The following is a 22,729-nucleotide window of genomic DNA, read 5'->3' as shown; positions in this document are numbered from 1 at the left end:
TGCTATAATCCTAATACAGCTCATGAACACCATCAGAAAATGAGATCTACCATCTCTTGGTCTAGAGACCCACATACACAGCAATGGTGCCAGCATTTAGAGAAGGCAAAGTGATTCATTTACCTGTTTATTCCAGTAGGAGAGATGATAGGAGTGCACAGGAGCCAAGGAGTTCTTAACAGACAGGATTGGATTCACACATTTACATAAAACAATCACAAATTAGAACTCCTTCTTCCTTTGTTTCCTTTGTTTGCCGTCTTGTTTCTTCCTAGGGGATGGGTGAGATTTAGAAAAGTGGAAAGGAAGCGGGGAAGAAATACTGTAGGATGTGTGCGGTGAATTTGGGTTTCAGTGACTATTTTAGGTTTGTACTTCTGCATCATTCTGTTACCATGACATTATACTACGTGCTAATGTGTCTGTCTCATTAGAAAAAAGCTAATAGACGTGAGGCATGTAGAGCTGTGCCTGGTGTATAGTAAGCACTTACTAGTTGTATTAATTCAGGTAGGATGGGTTATGTTGCTCTACAAAATATACTTTCAAATCTCAAGGACTTAAACACAAACAGAGCTACCTCCTTCTCAAGTGACAGTCTGATGTACAACGGGGGGTTTTCTTGAAGGCTGGAGGCTCAGACCTGCTGGTTGTTTCCTGAGCTTCCTTGAGCTTACACCAGCTGAAACATCTGTCTTCAAGGTCACTTTGGAGAGCCCAGAGGGTTGTCTGGGCTGATTGTTAAGTACTAGAAGAGAAATAACTTGGAAATGACCACTCTGCAAATGGTCAGTAGGTCAAAGATCACTTCTGCCTACCTTTTATTGGTTAGAACCTAGTCATATGGCCAACTTAACCACAGGAAAGGCTGGGAACTACAGAGGAGCACGTGAGACCTGTGCAGACTGTCAAGCTCTGCCATTATGAGCATCAGCTTTACCACCGCAACCATCAGTAATAATAATCACATTATTCTCCAATTATAGTGCTATTATACTCCAAGAATGGAATATTGTCTTCTGGTTATGTTTGCCATCTATATTTCCATTGAGTTTTCCTTAGAGTTTTATTTTTTTAATTTTTTTTTATTTTTAAAAAGGTTTTATTGATTTATTTGTCAGAGAGAGAGCACAAGCAGGGGGAGCTGCAGACAGAACCGGCAGACGGATCCCAGGACCCCAGGATCATGACCTGAGCCGAAGGCAGAAGCTTAACCAACAGCCACCCAGATGTCCCTGAACTTAGAGTTTTAGATTACTTTGTAACCTATGTCCATCAATGTCTAAAACACCATGATAACTACTTTTATTCTCCATAATGGGAGAGTAACCTAATTTTACTTGACTCTCCATATCAGGAGAACCACTATATTGACAGCCATTGAATTTCCTAGAATCCAACTGAACAAGGGCTCAGAGTTAAAATTCAGTTGATGTAAAGAAATGCAATATTTATTGCACACCTGAGTTTGCAGTCTGAGCCTGATTCCTACCCCATTAAAATATACATTCTACACAGAGAGATTGAAAGACATTGAAGTATTCTCAACTTTCACGACCATTCCATGGGCCTGTTAATAAGGGCTGGCTGCTTTAAGAACACTGGAAGAAAAGGCTATTGTGAGCTACAGCCTTCCATATCTTAGGCTGCACCTTAGAGATCTGATTGAGAAAGGGTTGGACTTGGTAGTCCAACTGTATCAGCAAAAAGGCACAAGAAAGACCGTGCTCTAGTGCTTACCCTTCAGTTTCATCAGGACTCAGGGTTTAAGGCTACCAGTTAAGCCAAAGAGCAGTGCAGACAATAGGATTTCCATTTTGTATTTTTATGAGTTCAGAGAAATATATTAATTTCCTCAAGTTCACACATTATTTGGTTGTGTTTGGTATATTTAGGGCTCAAAATGCAAATCATTTCCCTGGAAGAGTTATGGCAAAGAAAACTGGAAAGTAGGTTGAGAACAGATCATAAAGTGGTTTGAAGATGTCCAATTATGTTTGGATATTTTTCTTTTGGCAAAAGGACCTATGTGCAGCTTCTTTGCAAGGAAGCACCATGATTTAAATGGTATTCCATGGAGGTTAATCTACCAGTGGGGGGAGGATTGGTTAAAGGTGGAAAGCTACAAGCAAAGAGCCTAGTTAGGAGGATATCATAATTATCCCAATGTGGTCCGATCTGGATTATTGTTAAGGGGTCAAAAATAGCAATTAACTTTTAAGCGTAAGTGGCTGAATTTAGATTTTCTATGTTAAGGCTGGAAGACATTTATATGCTTGTAAAATGAACTTTTTTGATGTCATGTTTCTTTTTCTTTTCCTCTTATTTTTTTAAAAAGATTTTTTCCCCTATTTAATCTGCCATGTTTCATCCCACTGAATCGTCAGCCTGCATAAGATCATTTCAGTAGCACTTCTTTAGGAATGAGAAGGCCATTGGGAGGAGCCAGGATGCTTTCAACCAAACTTTCCATCACCTGTCACCTGGCTTGATGAGTAGCACTTCCAGGGTGGGGCGTCCGGGTGGTGGTCTTCAACAAAGAATGATCTCGGGGCAGGAGCCCTGGCTGCACCACATTCAGTGCTGCCACCTTACTCACCTTTAAGGTCTGAAGAGCCCCCACCAGGGCGTCTTGATCGACTAACACACATTTCCCAGTGTGTCAAAGGATATGATAAAAGATTTGAATCAACAGCCAGATGAAGAGATGGATAAGGCGAGGTGTGGAGGAAGGGTGCAAGCTTCCATGTCTTCTCCAGTCCGACACTCTCCCCACATCTCCACGTGTTCGCCACCCTGGAAGCTTCTCTCCTTTCCTCTTTTCAAATATCCATTCTATCTGATGGCTATTATAGCCTTCCTTCATTCTAGCAGTGTCCTGGCCAGCTGTGGGAACACTGACAACTTCATGGACCTGTTCTGGAGTTTGCTTCTATGAGTCTTTGTTTTCTGTGTGGTCTCCAGGCCCCTTTCTCCAGCCCTTCTAACAATTCTCTGAGCTGCTCACTATTACTTAATACACTCCTTTTTTGCTCTGTTTTCCCGGAGCCCGTTTCTGTTACTTCCAAATAAGAACCATTACTGGTTCATTCGTTAAATTTGATGCCATAACCCAGATGTTAACTAGAACCCCCCTGCCCTGATGATTTAGATAAGATTGATTCAAACTACTGTCAATGGATTGTAGAAAGTCCAGTGTCTTCTCCAAGATTTCTACAAATTCTGCCAGAGATTTAGGTTCTCATGGACACATCTGTCTTAGATCTTTTGCTTCCTCTAAATCAGAATTTCTCAACCTGGACATTTTAGGCTGGACAATTCTTTATTGTGGGTGGCTGTCTTGCACTTTGGAGGAATTTTGGCAGTATTCCTGGCTTCTGCCCAGTTGATGCTAGTGGCTGCCCTGTCTCAGTTATGACAATCCAAAGTGTCTCCAGACATTTCTAAACATTGCCTGGGGAGCAAAATCACTCCTAGTTGGGAACCACTATCCTAAATTAGTTCAGTGTAGGAATTGGCACCTGTTATCCCTGTTGTCACCAAGTCAACATAGGTGTGATACTCAAGCATTTTTCTTAATTTCTTAACCTTTTTTTTTTTTTTTAAGTCACGAAAGGTATCTATACTTGTAGCAAATTTGTTGGAAGTTCTGGAGAAATTCAGAGATGTTCATCATAAATATTCAACCAAATCAAATTTGTTAGATGCTCATGTTCTTAAAAACTTCTCTTGGTCATTTTTTCAACTTGGGCTCTAGCCTCTGGCCATGTTGCTTGTCCCTCCTTGGTTTCTCTTCCCTTATCTCTCTTTACCTTCTCTATTCTCTGTTCTTCCCTGCTTCCAAATTTCTGTCTATTTTCAATTCAGAGTGGCTTAGCTATATTGTTTTACTTCTCTGTGTCAGCTCATCCCCTTCGGGTCTTACCTTCCGTTCCTAATTGGCAAATCAACGTATTTTTCTAAAGAAAAAAGGCCCTTCTCCCATAGTAATTCTGGAACTCATTATGGAGATAATTAAAATAGAATCTTGTTGCAATTCTCACTACAGTAGCTCCCTTTGTGTAGCTGCAGTAGTATTAACCCCCTTTTCTAGGAAGAAAGATGTTCTAATTATCTGTTGCAGCATAACAACTGACCAAAACATTGTGGCTTAAAACAACAACCATTACATCGTCTCCAGATGATTAGCTTGGGCTCCTCCAGCAGGATACTCTTGGACTAGTTCATTTTTTACATGGTGGCTCAGGGCTTCTAGAGGAAAGGTTTTATGTGACAGGAAGAGAGAGCCACACCAGTCTCATAAGTCTTGAGCCTTCAATGTCACTTTTGCCGTATGGGTGAAAGTCGTCCCAAGCCTGTGAGATTCAAGTCAATGTATGGTATCTTTATTTTACCAGAGTACACCCTCTGGGCACAAATTTTGACATTACTCCCTCATGCAAATTACCCTCTTCCCCTTCCAGGACCCCCAAAAGTTTCATTCCATTATAGTATCAGACTCAGACTTGAGGTCTAGGTTTGTTTTTTTTTTTAAGTTTTGTTTATTTTTGCGAGTGAGAGAGAGAGAGAAAGAGCAGGAGTGGGGAGGGGAGGGACAGAGGGAGAAGCACTCTCCCCTGAGCAGCGAGTCCAATGGGGACTCGATCCCAGGACCCTGGGATCATGACCTGAGCTGAAGGCAGACGCTTAACCAACTGAGCCACCCAGGTGCCCAGAGGTCTGGGTTTTTGATGCATCAGAGAACTAGAAAAAAGAGCTAAGAGAGCTTGGTGCTCTGAAAACCAAGGAACAACTGGATCTCAAGGAGAGTGGTCGGTGGGGTTAAAGATCGAGTAACCCAGAGACTGAGGAGAGGAGCGCTTTGGCTGTGGCCAATGGAAGGCTTAGGTCTTCTATTCCCCCCTCCTTCACTGTGGTGGAAATGCTGGAAGCCAGAGACCTTGTTTATTTTCCTTCTTATATATAATTTTCTTTTTCTGACGGTGTAGAATATGTTTCTTCTAGAAATTCAGAAAATATGGAAAATTATAAAAAAGAAAATATAATGCATAGATAACCACTGAAGCCATTCATTGAATTGATTTCTCTATATGAACATGTATACTTACATACGCACGTATATATGAGCATGTGTGTATGTATTCATGCCTTTTTACTCCCATCTTTCCTCTGATTTTTCAATCACCAGCAAAACTTTCCTGTGTGCACTCCGAGTAAGGTTGCAACAGGAATGCGAAGAGAAAAGAAGGCGACAATTATCAGCATTTACGTTTTCTAAATAGACTTGAAATTCCTGGAAGAGACATTACTCAGAGAAAAAGGATTTCCTAATCTCCAAGTTTGCCTTGGGGGACAAAAACGTAATTTTAGTTTTGTAAATAATGGGCTGTGGAAGCATGACTGAAGTAAGAGCCAATTTTCCTGCCATGAATTTGATAGAAATGTCACAGCTGAGGAAGGAGAGATGCGGGAGGTGCTAGTGTTGGTCTCAGGGACACTCCCATACTTAGTGGAATGATAGAAGCCCTAGAGGGATGGGGCTGAGACCTAAGCAGAGAACTGTATCCGGATGCCTGGGGAAATCTGAGGGGGTAGTGACGATGGCACAGAAGTCCTTCCTGCTCACATGTCGCAGCAGGAGTGGAGCAGAAATGGGCAAAACCAGGCAAGTCTATGGGGAGACCACACCCCACATGGCCTGTGGCCCAGGAGGCTTGGGAAAGTGCCCTAGAGTTTCCTTTACTCCAAAGGGATAGAGAAGGCAGAGATAAAACTCATGATGAAGCCACAAGTGTCACAGCACAGGCAAATGACCAGATAAAGACAAGTGATGGCTCGACTTATGCCGACGGAGGACTGAGGATGGGGAAGGACCAGCCCTTCCTCACTCTGTGACAAAATCCAGTGAACATAGGTACCAATCTAATGGAAGGAGGAGGGAAGGGGTAAATCCTTCAATGATTATTTAAACACAGAGTGCTGAGGAATACCCCTTGGTGACTAAGTTTTTTTCTGCCATCAGGCAAAATGAGGGATTAAAACAAAATCAAGTTGAGTTATAAAAAAAAAAGTTACATTTTCTGCACACTGTGACCTGAGAACTACGTGTCATTGTTTATTGGTGTATGTGTATATATGGTCATCTATATTATTCCCTAAAGTTTTGATCGCACTGTTGATAGAGTTTTACTAAACATTGTCATGAACAGTTTAACCATGTCATTAAATATTCCTAGGAATGCCTTTATCAACTGCACAATAGTCCAGGATATAGATACAATTTTCCTTCTTTCTCCTTCCTTCTTTCTTTCCTTTCCTCCCCAATTCCCTGATTGTTAAACACTTACTTTGTTTCATATTTTTCATTGATATATGTAACTTTTTTTAATACTTTAAATCTTTTTCTGTAACTTGCATTATTTCCTAGGGAGCAATTTCCAAAGTGAAATTACTGGGTGAAGACGCATAACCATTTTTAAGTGTTCCCATTCACCCTGTCAAACTGCCCCCCAGCCTAACTGTGCCTTGTACACCGCACCATTCAGGAAGGTAAAGTTCTGTGCAAGTGAACAGAGTGGTACCATTCCAGCAGAGGAAAGATCCTCGAGAATATTGTGGCTCTTGTCTGGACTTGGAAACATCAAAAGTGATGGACTGTTCTTTGCCACTAAATGTATGTAAAATATTAAGCCACTAGAGGGCAGGGTTATTTCACGAAACCAAGGGTTTCTCTCTGTTTTTTTGTTTTTTTGTTTTTTGTTTTTTTTGTGAAGCCCAAGCCAGTTTGTAACATCAATCCAGATCAAACTCCTGACATTGCCATCAAGGTGGCTTCAATTATTGTAACAGGTGATAACCAAAGGCAGCGATGCTATAAATTTAAACCAGGCAGTTCCCAAATACTGTAATAAACACATTGCATTCACTCTGCTTTTAAAAGACGGAACTTTTAATATTAGAATAGTTTTCGATTTACAGAAAAATTGTGAAAATAGTACAGACTTCCCATGTGCTCCAAACCCGGTTTCCCCTATGGTTAACATCTTGCTTTAGTATTTTACATTTATCACAATTAACGGACCAAGAGTAACATATTGCTATTAAGTAAAGTCTATAATTTATTCAGATGTTCTTAGTCTTAACGTAATGTTCTTTATTTGTTCCAGGAAACCACATTACATTTAGTTGTCATGGCTCTTTAGGCTCCTCTTGGCTGTGACACTTTATCAAACTTTCCTTGTTTTTGAAACAGAAAACTTGACTGGGCAGGTGTTTTGTGGAATGTCCCTCTACTGGGGTTGATCAAATGTTTTTCTCATTATTAGACCAGAATTGTGAATTTTCAGGGTAGGGGGACAGAGCAGAGGCAAAGTGCCATTCTCATCTCATTATGGGAAGGGCACATACCACCACCATGATTTATCATTGGCCATGTTGAGCTCCATCCCTTGGCTGAGGTGGACCTTGTCACCACAAAGTTACCCTTCTTTCCCCCTTTTCTATACTGTGCTCTTTGGGAAGGAAGTCGCTGTGTGAAGCCCACACTTGAGTGGAGAGCTATGTTAACCTCCCAGGGTGGCGTGGGATCTACATAAATTATTTGGATTCTTCTGCGAAGGAAATTGATCTCTTCTCCCTCGATTTATTTATGTACTCTATCCTTTATTTACATCAGTGTGGACTCATGGATAGCTATTTTATACTTTGGGTTATAATCCAACTCCAGTGTTCAAATTTTGTTGCTCGGATTGTTTTAGCTTTGGTCACTGGGAGCTCCTTAGCTGCTCCGGTATCTTCCTGATAGATCCTCACTGTTTTGTGTTGTTTTTAAGCACGTCCTTACTTTCTGGCACTATAAGAGGCTATAAGAGGCTCCAAGGCTCATCTTGCATATTTGTTGCCCTAGACCTGGAATCTGCCATTTTTCCAATTTTTATTGGATCATGGTATTAGAAACAAAGATCTGAGTGCTAGGTATATGTTCTCTCATGTACACATTTGGTACCCTTTTCTTCTCCTGACAGCACTGTAAAGTTATTCGTCCTATTTTATAGGTGAGCAATTTGGCCGCCTTGCATGGGGTCCCCCATTTAGTTATAGAGTCTGGCCTCACCTCTGGACTGGGGGTGACTACCAACCCCATGTTCCTTTCAGTATGCCCAGAAATAATGGCTAATGTGAAAAGGAGTGTCCATTATTGACTGCGTTTGTATGCAGCGGATGCATATTGCATCTATTATGCAACTGGATGAATGATTTTACCTTTAATCTTTTACTTCCCCGCCCCCCTTCAGAGAATGAAGCAGCTTTTGTCATAGAATCAATTGTTTGCCAAAGCTCTCTGGTAGTCAAAGGCAAGTGGTGGTGCTTCCGGTGCTCCCATTTTACAGAAGGCACCCCTGTGGAGCACGGCTCTCAGGCAGGCTGCCTTGCCCAGGCTCATGCAAGCAGAGGAAGGGGAGTCTGTCTAGAGGACTCTGGGCAGGCTATGAACAGGACCAGGGCCAATCGGGTTTGGGAGAGGCAGGGACTGGAGGGGAGAAAAGAAACAAGGGACACTATGGAAATGAAAATTTCTGGAAGAAGTAAACATTCTCGGGGGGAAAGAAGGCCTTCTGCAAGGGAGCTAAATCTCTATTTCTTGGGCAGTTCCGGGAGTTTGGTGTATCCTTAACGAGGATTCATCTCCTGCCACCAAGTGCAGTGCACAACTTCTTTATTTCGGTATTTCCTGTGCAATTGGGATGAACTTGCATTACATTTCCAACTCCACATTCTTGGGAATATTATTAACTTCTAGTTCATGGTTGCCTTCGAAGAGAATGACCTTCTGAAGCTCCCAATGGGGGCAAGCAAGAAACTTGGGCTTGTAGTAGAGGTGAAAAGAACTTAAAGAAAGGATGCTATCACAAAAACATGCTTAATAACATTTTTTTCTGATTATGACATTAAAGTATATTTATTATGGAATAATAGATGATACAGACAAATGAATAAAGTGAAGAATTATCCCACTCAGAGATATTTACTGTTAGGGCTTTGCTCTATTTCTTCTTTTCCCTTTTTTGTTTTGTTTTTTTCTTGTCTATGCATCCATGGATAATATTGGGCTTGTGTTGCATACAAAACTTTACATCTTGCTCTTTGCTTAATATTTAATTACCTTTTCCACATTACTAAATATTCCTAAAAATTTGGTACCTGATAGATGCATAACACTCCATCAAATTGAATATATTCAGTTTGAACTATGTTGTGATAAATTTTTATATATATTCATTTCAATTATAGCCAAAATTATTCCCTGCAGAACAATTTCTAGAAGTGGAATGAAGTGTATGATAATAAAAGAGTCTACCTCATAGAGTTGATGGCTAGAAAAATGAGGTGACATGAGTTAGCTCACATCAGTGTTTGGTACAGGCAAGCATTCAATGAATGTGGGGATTGATTATTGCACATATATTCCGCTTGATAAATACTAGCAAATAGTCTTCCAGAAAACTCCTTTTCATTCTTAATATGAGCATGTTACCAGATACTTTAATAGTAACTGAAACTATTGTGAACTGTTACAGTAGGCTTTGTGAATGCCATCTGGGATAAGAGACGGGGTCTTGGCCAAAGGAATTGAAGAAATTAAGAGTAGACCATTAAGAGTAGACCTCCCAAAGAGTGAAGGGGTGAGAAAAATCCTGGAAAGGAGTGTGGTGAGATCCATTGTCATGGTTCTAATGGGAGTGTAACCAAGGTGTATGCTGGGATACTGGGTGTGTACATACATGTGTGTGCATGCATGTGTGTGTATGTGTGTATGTGACATTGTGACATCAGTTTTGGGTTGTTTACCCCGGAGCAGTCACAGATTCTTGAAGGCAGAATACAAGCTAAGTGGGGTCACCAGTGCTTTGAGGAAGGAGGCAGGCCAGCTGCTGTCTAGATACATGGAATGTTCAGTTGTGGAGAATGCATAAGCTGGAGACCATCTGTTCTATCATAGGACTTATAAAGATCAAAGGAAAGAAACCCTGGAGATTCAGAACTAAAGATAATCGCCGAGGTAGTAAATTCTAATAAATGAAACTGGAATTTAAGGCAGTGGCAAGAAGAGTAGGTTAAGAAACAAAAGACAGGGGCGCCGGGGTGGCTCAGTCGTTAAGCCTCTGCCTTCGGCTCAGGGCGTGATCCCAGCGTCCTGGGATCAAGCCCTTCATTGGGCTCTGCTCAGTGCAGAGTCTGCTCCCCCTCCTCCCTCTGGGCCTCCCCCTTGCTAGTGTGCTCACTCTTCTCTCTCTCAAATAAATCAATAAAATCTTAAGAAAGAAAGAAAGAAAAAAGAAAGAAAGAAAAAAGAAAAAAGAAAGAAAGAGAGAGAAAGAAAGAGAGAAAGAAAAGGCAGTTTCCAGAGCACCATGGTCTAAAACGCATCTGTATTACCTGGAGGGGAAGAAAGCACTTGACTTCTTCCTGTCAGCAGCTGCACAGGGTTGTGATTTGAGGACACAAGCGTTCCCTCCTATGTTGCCCTCACCTCCCTTAAGCCACAGGTGCTCAGTGAGGATGGCCTCGTGACCTGCCACTCATGGAGCCCTTAAGTCTGTACTGGGTGGTACTAAGTTCTTTACAGTGTCACAAGGATGGGGCAAATAGTGTCAGTTCTACTGTACAGATGAGGAAACTGAGGCTCAGAGCCATGAAGAGACTTGTTAAGGGCACATGACGGAAGAACAAGAGACAGGAAGTGGATGTGTTTCCCACCTCCCATTCTACAATAAGTGACTATTTCATAGTGTTTGGTGTGCAAGCTCCTGGCCCGGATGCCAGCAGAGTGCCAGCTGGGGATGGTGCCCTGTGTGGTGCTGGTGGGGGGACACAGCAGGAGGAGAAGAAGAAGGCCAGGACTCCTCACGACAGAGTGGAACTTTGGAGTGGGGCTTAGACAGCCAACCTCTCACACTCCTTCCCATGCCAAGATAATCTGGCTCTGAATTTCTCTCATTTAAAGAGCTGGGGTTGCCCTCATTAGACAGTGAGACTGGCAGAGGTCGGCTATGATTCTTGCCCTTTTCTGTGTTCTCTGATAGCCTTTCCAAGACCCCCCTCCCCAGAAATTCAGGACCCCAAAACTGCCCTGCCTTATATTAAACCACCCCTTCCAATATTAAGAGCTTTGCAGAAGTCAGAGCACACAATAGCAACAGCAGTGGTTGTCGCACACTGACTCGGCGCTAAGCCCTTCATGTGCCTCTTCTCTCCTGAGCTTCTTGCCAACGCCAGGAGATTAGAGGTCAAGGAACATGTTCTCGATCCCACTGACCGGAAGTGGCAAGGCCATCATTGGAGCCCAAGCTCTCTGACATTAAGGCTAATACCCTTTTCTACTTTATTGAAGTATAGTTGAATTACAATAAACTGGACATACACAAAGTGCTAAATATGTCAGGTGCACCCCTGTGAAGCCATCTCCGCAATCAAGAGGACTGACGCCCTTGCTCTTAACCAGTAGGCAGCGGCTTCCACCTGCAGTATCAACCGCATCCTACGTGATGAGAAGTCAGATATTTGAAGATGATCAACTTGTGCTTTCTAGATCTCCCATTCCTCGAGACAAGCACCTTCATAAGCTTTTGTAAGTTCATTTCAGACTACACAGCTGAGTTTCTCCTACCAGCTTGTTGACCTTCCTATAGGGATTTTGCCCAGGTAATTGGATATTTGGATGATTCTCCAATGTGTCAAAAGCCATCTAAGCATTTGCCATGAAGCCCGTAGGCTGGGACCAGGCCTGCAGGTGGCAGCCAATGATGCCCACGGCAAAGCCCAGGTAGGCAGGAAGACCAGGGTTGGGGGGTCTCCAGGTTAGCAGGTCCTGTTCTGAATACTCTCATGCAAACAGACTGACACCCTTCAAGTAGGCGATCCATTTGTTATTTATCTTTCTAAAATAAACACACATATAAATAAAAACATTTGAATCGTCTGTTCCCCCATGTTTAATATATTTATGGAAGACAAAATTTTCATGTACAGCTTATCTTCCACTTCTGCAACTAAATATATATATTTAAAATATTTATGTTTAATATCTTTAAAAACATTCTTATATGTTTTCTGACACTAGGCTGGGCAGGCATACATTATCTTATATACCCTCACTACATCCCATAGAATAGAGTAGTAGGAGGCCCTGTCACAGGTGAAAAACTGAAGCTTCCGGTAATTAAGCGACCTGGCAAATTTTCCATTGCTATTAAACAGTAGAGCCGTAGTTAACAGTGTTTCCTCTGAGGCTGCATCTGGTTTGAGCGCATCGAGGGTTTGGGAGGTGGACGGCAGAGGAACACAGGGATCAGTGACTAAAATCTGAAGTTCAAGAACTCCTCTGATTAAATACCCTCAAATATACCACATCACCCCCCCCCCCACATACATTTCCTGCTGTTACAAAATGGGATTATATTCTACAGTGTTCTGTGACTTCACTTTGCAGGTCTGTATCATAACTTGCCATGGCCATAGACCTTCCTAATTCTTTTATTTACCTTTTAAAAAAAAAGATTTTATGTATTTATTTGAGAGAGAGAGAAAGAGAGAGAGAGCACGAACTGGGGGCAGGGAGAGCAGAGGGAGAAGGAGAAGCAGACTCCTTGCTGGGCAGGGAGCCCCATATGGGGCCCGATCCAGGACCCTGAGCTCATGACCTGAGCCAAAGGCAGACGCTTAACCGACTGAGCCACCCTGGCGCCCCTATTTACCATTTTTTTTTTTAAAGTAACGCAAGCGTAACAAGGTTATCTATACTTGCCAAAAAATGTAGATCTTGTGTTTCCTCTCCCAGGGACTCTGATGTGGTAGTTCTGGGTTCGGACCAGAGCCTGCGGAGTAGAGAGCTCTTCAGGTGACTGACAGTCACCACGGGTAAACAACTCGGCCGTTCAGTGCTGCCTCCTGCAGAGTGAAGGAGAAATAAATGGAGTAATAATTAGCTAACTACAAGGGCTTTCGAGCCAGAGAAAGACAGACAGGAATGGGGAGAAGACTGGACTCAAATCCCAGTGGGGGAAGAAGCACAGTAATACTCCTGTGGCAGGCACAGGAAGAAAGGTGTGGGTTTCATAGGCACTTGTAAAGGACGGAAGTGCCAAGACCATGACAGCCCCCAGAGCCCTCTGAAAGAACAGAAACTAGGCTGAAGGCTGGAGGATTACTTTAAAGTTGAATTTGCATGGGAAGCACTGTGTTTACTTGTTAATTTGAGGTGCTTTGGCAGAGTTAATGGAGGCTTGGGGGGAGAGCTAAAAAACCTCAGAGAGCCGCCTCTGCCACACGATCTGGGGGAGGGTCTGAGTACTAGGAGTGCGTTAGTGTCACTCCCATTCTTTTTTCCAACAGGAAATAACATGTTCCATTGCCCATTTGCTTAGGGCCTTGAAAGGTATGTATACTATGGACAAATAAAAGCTCTGAACTTCATTAGTTGTTCATTTCAGTCTTCTCCCAAAATACCATCGGTTGATCCCCTTGGAAGTCTCCTACCTTCGGTGTGGCTTTCTTGGTGATGGAAGAAATAACTAGCATTAAGTGGACACCAGGAAGGAGGTAAAGAGAGGTCCAGTAGCAGTCCCACTGTGCCTCTCTCTTTCCATTTCCAGCAGGGATCTGTTCTTGATTCCCACCAGGCGGCTCAGCCCAATGCCTGGGTCATTCTGGGCCTACGGTGGAGGTCCTGAAGCCAGCCCAGCCTGGCTCTCTGTTGCTCAGAGATGTCACAGTCCCTGCCAGTCTGCCCGGAGGTGGTGCCCTGATTCTTCTCATTGGGCTCCTGCTTTATTTCCAAGTCTTGGTCCCACATTGCTGTCTGGAGGCCCACATTGAGCCCCGATCCTTCCTAGAACGAAGGACTGATCTTTCTCTTGCCAGGCTCTGACCCGGAATTGGAAACTTGCCGCAGGCCCGAAGGCTGTGATTGGGATTGGTCACTAGAGGACAGACTCCTGGAGCCAGCTTCCTGTCTGGATTTCCAGGTATCACCTACCCCATGGCTGGCCTCTAACTGCTTGTTGGGAATATTCCACTTCTGTTTTATGTCCCTCCCCCAAACCCCTTGGCCAACTGCTCTCTTGAGCTATAAGCAAATATTGCCGTAAGATTCAGTTGCTGGCTAGATTAAATTTTCTCTGTCAGTCCCTGCAATTTCATCAGCTCCCCAAGTGCCAATTTTTTTACCCTGGTGGGTGTGTCCAATGCGAAGTCCCAAACCCTCTCTATCCCACTCAAATAGTTGGATACACCCTACAGTTCTGTGATATGGCCATAGTCATACACAATGGGTGCGTTCTGGGAATTTTTTATTTAAATCAAACTTTTCAAATGAAATTCTCTTTTAAATATTCTAGAGGGAATGTTTCAAATATCTTACTCTGATTCTTTTACAAAAGGTAGGCAGCAATATGGTGGTGCTCTGTGAACACTTGAGTCCCTGATTTGAGTCCCATCTCTTCCAGACTGGAACCTTGGGCAAATCATTGTAGTCTTCCTGGAACTTTTTCTTTACCTGAGAAACAATGAGGTCATTTATTAATTTTGAAGGCTGAGTTGTAACAGTCTGATTCTTTAATTTATTAACTTATTTATTTGAGAGAGAGAGGGGTGAGGGCAGAGGGAGAGGGAGAAAGAGAGTCCTCAAGCAGACTCTGCACTGAGCACAGAGCCCTATGCGGGGCTCCATCCCAGGACCCTGGGTTCACGACCTGAGGCGGATCCAAGAGTCAGGCGCTTAAGCGCTTAACCGACTGAACTACCTAGGCGCCCCTGTGATTCTTAATAGCTGCTCTCTAATGTCTTATTTCGTATATTCAAATTTCTACCTTAAACGTTCTCAAAATTAAGTACACTGGCATGAAGTTTCTGCCTGGGGATTTACTCTTTGGGATTTTATTATTATTATTTTTTTAATAGACTGTCCTTCAGGACCTGGAATTGCCATATTAGTTGCCAAGTGAGGTAAGCTTCACAGAAGGGAAACCGCCTTGAGTCTAGAGAGGAGTCTTTTATTTTATTTTTGGAAAGAACAGAATGCAAGGGGATGGGCTTTTCTGAGTGTGGCTGCATGGGCCACCACAAGCCACCTTAAAGAAGGTCAGACCCCAGTGCTGACCAGGGAGAATCAGGAGCAATGCCTCTGAGAAGCAGAAACAGCCATTAACCCGCTCTTTTCTTCTGTAATTAATGGGGAAGCCCTGTATCTTTGTATTAGACCCTTTAATCTAAGGGTTGCTAAATGTTTTACAAACATTAATTAATTCAATTAAACTTCACCTCACCACCTTGAGGTAGGTAATTCCTCTTTGGGACATCTGCTTGTTCCAGAATCATCCACACATTATGCATTAGTGCAGATTAGGATAACGAACAATAACAGTAAAACCTTGAGTTTAGATACGTTCTATAACTAAAGATCTCAAGTACTCTACAAAGAGCAGATCTGGGTAATGAGGGCGGAAGAGGAAGCTTGAGGCGGCTCATTGCCAATGATGACAAGGCAGCAACGTTACACATGTTTCAGGTTCCCCTCCATTCCGAGGACACATGACCTTGAACAGTTCTTTGTGACCCCTTTGTGACTCAGTTCCTACGGCTCTCAAGTGGGGGCAATAATATTACTCACCTCTGTACTTCACAGAGATGTTGCAAGGAGTAGTGTTTGTAATATGCTGTGGAGTTCTCAGATGAAAGGTGGAAATTAATATATGACGAAACATTATTACCACTTATCTTCACACCATCTAAATGGGTTAGGCTAGTGAAGTATCAGCATCCCCACAGTCCTGGCAGAGACTAGTACTGCCATTATTTGCACTTAACATCTATTGCATACACCCAAAGAGGTTGAGAATTGCTCAGAGCAGCAGGCTTGCTCCTAGGAGACATGAAAGCAAGCTGAGATACCAGGTCAACAAAGAGGTAGCTAATTATTTATTTTCTTCTTTTTCCCCCCCCTTTTTCATTCCTATTTGAGATGGAATGTTTAAGAGGCAACAAGCGCAGAGGGAGAATCAGGGAATGGCTGAAACAACTTTTCTTCAGACATTCCTTTCGATTCTAAGTCACCAGCATCTGATTCACTGTCTCTGAATGAGCTCATGGGCAAATCCTCCTCTGGGCCTTTGCCTTCTGTCTCCTTTTTCAATAATGTTTCCCCTACCCATCTCCATGTACCTAGGCCGGCATAGAGCTCCCTACCTCCATGGAACCTTCCTGGCCTCACTGTCTACCTGAACTCCCCCTGCCACTCCTTTATAGTTAGCACATGTCTTGGAATGTTTTTTTTTTGATGTTGGTGTTGCTTTCCAGTAGACTTAACTCTTCAAGGGCATATTCTAGTAATCTCTATGTTTTACCTAGTACAGGTCCTGGCATACTGAAGTTAGTCAAATAAGCATTCAATAAATGAATAAATGGAATCTGTCAACAAAATGTCAACATTCGAATTCAGACCACACCAAATCCATATCTGCTATTCTCACCACGCAGCGCCGTATCTGGGGGCCACATGTAGCATAGAGTAGAGATATGGAACAGGCAAAATTGGGGAGAGACAGACTGATTGAACCTTTTAACCCCTTTGGGTAAATACCAAGGAACACGATTGCTGGATCATACGATAAGATGTCTAATTTTGTAAGAAACCTCCAAACTGTCTTCCAACGTGACTGTACCCTTTTGCATTCCCAGCAGCAATGAATAAGGAGAGTTCTTGCTGCTCCACACCCTTGTCAGCATTTGGCGGTGTCAGTGTTTTCAATTTTGGCCATTTTAATAGGTGTGCAGTGGCATCTCATTGTAGTTTTAATTTGCATTTCCCTGATAACATTATCAAATGCGTTGAAAACATCTGTCCACACAAAAGTCTGCACACGGATGTACGCAGCTGTATCTGTAATTGCCAAAACCTGGAAGCAACCAAGAGGGTCTTTGGGAAGTGAATGGATAAATAAACTGTGGTCCATCCAGGAAATGAAATATCATTCACCTCTAAAAGGGAATGAGACATGGAGGTAACTTACATGCATATGACACTCAGAGAAGGAAACATACTGTGAGATTCCAGCTGTATCACATTCTAGAAAAAGCAAAGCAGGGGGAATAGTAAAAGAATCAGTGGTTTCCAGGGGTTAGGAGAGGCATAGGGATGAGTAAAGGGAACAGAGGGAATTTTGAGGAGAGTGGAACTACTCTGTATGATACTGTGATGGTGGATATATATGTCATTATACATCTGTCAAAACTCATAGGATATGCGACGCCAAGAGTAAACCCTAACCTCAGCTATGGACTTCGGGTGAAAATGATGAGTCGAGGTTGGTCCATCAGCGGTAACAAATGTATCATTCTGGTGGGGGTTGCTGATAGTGGGGGAGGATGTGTCTAGGCAGGAAGTATATGGGAATCTTCTGCTCAGTTTTGGTGTGAGCCTAAGACTGCTCTAAAACTAGCCTACTAATTTTTTTTTTAAGGCAAAGAATACACTTTCCAACAGGGAAACGGAAGATGTAACTGACAGTGTTCAAGGGAACTCTCCAAAGGCATATACTATCGAGAAAGACTGAGTCACTTTAGAACCTGCTTATGCAATGATTCCTATAATATTTACACACAGGCTGATCACCAAAAATGTGAGTATTTATGGCATCACTTTGTCCTCACTGGGGTGTCATTACTCATTGCACTAAGTCCAGACCTCCCTGGAATGCCCTTGATCTGTATTTTCTGCCAAATCTCACTCCCTTCTGCTTCCGTCACACGCACACCCTGGCTACAGCAAAGGTGATGGGCGCCCTCTGGACAAACCTGTTTCTCCTTCCGATGGCTTCCCGGCTTCAAATACTTTTATCCGTGGTCCCACTCCCCGTCTGGGCTCTAGCAGCTCGGCCTTCCCTGTCTGTTTTCAAGGCCCTTCTCAGATGCTTCCTCCACACAAAGGCTTTCCTAGCCAAATAAAGGCAACAGCCCTTGCAGAACACTTCCGAGACGCTGAATAAACATGCATACAATCTGGAAGAGCACCGCCCGTAGGTCGTGCTGCCAGAGAGGCACTGGGATGTGTTACTAACAGAACTCCCCGAGGAACGGGAAGAAAATGTCACCATTTCAAAGTCCTCAGTCTTGCTGGGTCGTGTTGTTGGACATGATTTTTTACAGATTTTCCTGGTTTTCACCGAAGTTTTTCTTAGGGACTGATTTTGCTGTTCGAGGGTGGCTTAAATATTGTTCTTCCATAACCGGATTCCTTGAGGGAAGTGCGTTTGTGCAAGGGTTTTCCTTTACCTCTTCATCAGTTAACACACTCATCTTCACCCACAACGGTGCCTGAGTTGCCAGATGTATCCAGGAACCCAGCCGGGAGGCCACAGTGCAGGGGTTACCGATTATGGACACTAGAATGGAACCCTCTTAACGACACACCAGTGCGGGTATGGCCTCACCAGGTCACATACTAACACTCCTCAGCCCCCGTCAGTTGAGATAAAGTTTGAAATCTTCTTGTTTTGCTTCTTTCTCTGCTTCATATTGGAATGACTGCCTGCTGGAGTTCTAACGTGTTCACTTACCCTTTTGGACGTATAATATTTTATTGAGACATAACTCACATTCATAAAATTCACTCTTTAAATGTATACAATTCAGTGAATTTTAGTATAGTCACTAAGTTGTGCAGCCACAACCACTATCTGCTTCCAGAATGTTTTTACCCCCCTAAAAAAAAAAATCCCATATCCCTTGTATTTTGATCTTGTGATCAAATGCTAATTTCACTTATTTATTTGATTAAATTGTGCTAATAATGTTTGGAAATTCAGTGAACATATGTACACATAATGTAATTAAGAGTATAACAGCTTAATGGTGACTAACATAATATAATAAAAAATCATTATTAAAATTAAAAAAAAAACTATTACCAGTTTAAAAAAAAAAAGAGTATAACAGCTTAGTATTTTTTATGTTTATCTTGCTTATACTTTAGCATTCGATCAAGGTTTTACATGTGCGTCCGCGTGCAGACACACACACACACACACACACACACACACACACACACACTTTAACCTTGGTCTTGTTAGGGCTACGAGGGCCAGGTTGGGGATATTAGTGCCAAGAGTCTAGCTTGAAGGAGTGAGTGGACACAATGTAGGTAAAAATAACTCTCTTTTGTTGAATACATATTGCTTCCCACATACGATTCCTCACTTCCGTGGGCAAATGGAGGCTAAGAAAGTTTACGAAACGTAACGATCCTAAGATGGCAGAACTAGCCCACCTTGGTTCACAGCGCACATTCAAACCCAGGCTCTCCAAATGCACAACACACACCCTTAACTACTGTGCTCTCCTGCTTGCTCTTACCTGGACACCTAGTGTAGTTACACCAACAGCTCTTGACCAGCACCGTGCAGTATGCTTGCACAAGTCCTCGTGCACTGCTGGATTGCTGGAGAAGAGACAGCTCCTGGAGGCGGAATAATCACACAGCTCAGCTAACGTGGACAAGCAGCCGGAATCCCGGGTTCTCTGCAGAGTCCACATGGATGTGTGTTCCCCTACACCATGTGGAGACTTCTTCTTTTTTTGGGGGGGGGGTTTGATTAGGACTTTATTTAGAAAGATGGAAGTCTGTATTGAGAGAATAGGTATATTATATTTATTTTTAACAGAATATAGGTTCTAAACACCTTTATTTATTTATTGTTATTTTTTATTATGTTCAGTTAGCCAGCATATAGTAGTACATCATTAGTTTTTGATGTAGTGTTCAGTGATTCATTAGCTGTGTGTAACACCCAGTGCTCATCACAACACGTGCCCTCCTTAATACCCATCACTTGGCTGCCCATCTTCCCGCCCCCCCCACCCCCCTGAAACCCTCAGTTCGTTTCCTGGAGTCTAGAGTCTCTCATGGTTTGTCTCCCTCTCTGATTTCCTCCCATGCAATTTTCCCTTCCTTCCCCTGTGGTCCTCTACGCTTATGTTCCACATTCGAGTGAAACCGTATGATAATTGTCTTCTGACAGTTATCTTAGACTTCTGTTCCAGCTTTCATAATAACAAAATGCCTTCTATTGTATTTATTTGCATGTTGGAATGCCTACATCAGTCTGAGGGTAGAGATATGACTTGATTTACATGTGTAGTCCCTTTGCTCAGATAATGCATATTGTATGGATGTGTGGATAAATTAAAAAATGAGTCTTGCCATGAAGTCCCTTGAATATTTGGTTTCCAGACCTCCTTAAGAGTTTAACCACCAACACTTTAGTGAAAGGAGACCCCATAAAATAGTGTGATCACACCTTTGTTCTCTCTCTCTGTTTTTTGTAAAAGTAAACTTAATTCCACATACACATTAAGTAGAATGCTTTTTGCATACGCAAAGAAATGTGGTCACAAATAACTTTGGAAGAGGATTAGTCAGTAACTTGTACCTTTTGTAAGCAAAATGAATGAGGATACTATTAAAAGCTGGTGGATTGGGGCTTTCATTAATCAAATAAAATCTGCAGCTCTGTTAGCCCTCCCCACCCCCAATTCCTTAGCCTCTGTGAATAAAGCAGTGACCTGGGAGTTCTTGAGCCCGCTCCCCCACTCCTTGGAAAGGCCCTGCCGGCTCTGCATTGTCCTGTTGGACTTGCAGTCAGATGTCTTATGCTGGCAGGCACTGGGCAGGCGATGAGTTCTTTCCCTGGAAGTTGGGCACAAAAAGACCGGCATGGGAGCAGCCTGTTTGGGGACAGCTGCTCTGAGACAATGCAGTAAGCAAGGCAGAAATTCCTCGGAGCAGAGGGTGACTCGTGGGAGGAGTTCGGTTTGCTAAGTATTGTCATTTGCTGAGAGTAGGTGTGTGCTCCAGAAGGAGTCTTAACCTGGAGGATCATTAACTCTTTCCGTCAGCTGGTGAGCTGCGGTGGCTCGGCAAGTTGGTCCCGGAGACTCCGGCTCAGGAAGGCCAGGGAGGAGGCGTGGAATCACTTTTTCATGGGGGACCACTTTGAGAAGGGCCAGCACACTCTGCTCAATGAAGGAGAAGAGAATGAGATGGTAAGATTCTAGCCACATTCCCCTCTTCCCATTCCCATTCCCCAGCCTCCAGTACTGTCCCCCTGCCACACACACACACACACACACACACACACATACACACACACGCGCGCACGCACACGCGCATGCACAAGCACGCTCTCAGATACACTCACATGCTTCTCTGCAATTTGACTCTGGTATTATGTGAGAAAAGATAGTGTCCAAGAAATCTCTCTGTCCCATAAATGTAATCTCTGACAGCAGAAATTTGCTACAATGAAAACATTGTATTCATTTTGTCAAGAAGGGAGAGAAGCACAATGCCACTTTTGGATGCATTTTTGAGCCTCACGAGGCTCGTAAGTTCTGTTCAGAACTTTAATAATTTCAGCTCACCCCTAATGTTGGGAGCAGTGTATTCCTTGATAGGAAGAAGACGAACCGCCACGGTGAGGTAGGAGTGCAGCTGAGTCTCTGATTGTCTTCTCTTCTCACATTTCTGTGTGCACAAAGAATGTTGGACGGGGAAAACAAAATATTAACAATTATCAGCCTACACACTTTTCTGTTTACATCTCAAATTGTGCTTGTAGGTCTCTAGTTATGGAGATTGGTTACAGACAACTTTCTGTAGTTCACTGTCTCTTTTGTTTCAGATGTGCTTTCCTCTGGGGAACTACAGGAAAATCAGAGATGAGTCTTATGTTCTTGCTGAATTTAAAGCTGTATTTCTGAATTACAATGTAATCAAGAGAGAGTTAGAAATGTGTACTTTTGGTTAATAAGGCCTTTTTGCTAATTGTGTAAGTATGGTCTTTTATGCCGGTAATGGTGTAATTAAAATGCGATACTCCCGTTTTGTAATAGCATTTTATCTTCCTGGAATTAATATAGAAATAACAAACCCAAAAGATATTTATTTAAATTTTTTCTTGGTTAATTGCTTTAGCCCTGACTATTAAATTCTTTGTTCCTGAACTGGTCTTTCAAGTTTAATCTGCTTACCTGTTCCTATAGCAACAACATTTTTTGGACCTTCAAGAATAGATCCCTTCTGCTATCAAAGCTCAAAAAATTATAAGGGAATAAAAGGCACCCAAATGGACTTCTTAACCATCTCCTTACTTCTTTGAGATTGGACTGCCAAATGGCAATTATCTTTAGGCCCCACGCAAACATCACTAGAAAGGAGTTTCTAATGCTATGTTGGCTATCGTCCTTATTTCTCCAAAGTGTTTTCTTTGGAGAGTCAATGTTCTATTAGTCTCTATATTAAGTTGAAAATTTGACCCTCATCTGGAATGCTCTTCTCCAGAGGGCAGGGGCTCCTCCCTCACATCCTCAGATGGAAACACACCCACTCTTTTCTCATACACTCATTTCTGCTCTTTGACAATTTGCCACTCAATAGTCATGAAGAGTCATCCACTTGCTAGCAGACATTCCTGGTGCTGGGGAAACGACAGTCCCTCTCTAACCCACGCGCTGCAGCACATGGCGATTTTGTTGGGTTCGTCTTCACAACGCAACGCCCAGTGTGTCAGGCTGTCCACTCCATGCTGGGTGCAGCTGCAAGCCCAGCTCGGAGAGGGCCTTTGGTAAGGAAAAGGGGCTCTGTGTTTTCTGGCCAGGAGTCGTTTGGCCAGCGGTC

The 22,729-nt window shown here is 42.9% G+C and overlaps 1 protein-coding gene across 1 annotated transcript in view; it reads left to right on the top strand.

The window, feature by feature from the left end:
* Positions 1 to 20,927: 20,927 nt before the first annotated feature.
* The window catches only part of ATP13A4 (ATPase 13A4), a 124,208-nt gene continuing 122,406 nt past the window's right edge, over positions 20,928 to 22,729 (top strand). The window contains exon 1 of the mRNA XM_044384756.3: positions 20,928 to 21,096. Within this exon, the coding sequence (XP_044240691.2) occupies positions 21,034 to 21,096 (63 nt within the window). The 5' untranslated portion in view covers positions 20,928 to 21,033. The remainder of the gene's footprint in view (positions 21,097 to 22,729) is intronic.

This window comes from Ursus arctos, unplaced genomic scaffold, assembly GCF_023065955.2.
Source record: "Ursus arctos isolate Adak ecotype North America unplaced genomic scaffold, UrsArc2.0 scaffold_4, whole genome shotgun sequence".
Classification (NCBI taxonomy): domain Eukaryota; kingdom Metazoa; phylum Chordata; class Mammalia; order Carnivora; family Ursidae; genus Ursus; species Ursus arctos.
Note: the sequence above shows the minus strand (reverse complement) of the source record. Positions and strands in the feature narration are given on the sequence as shown.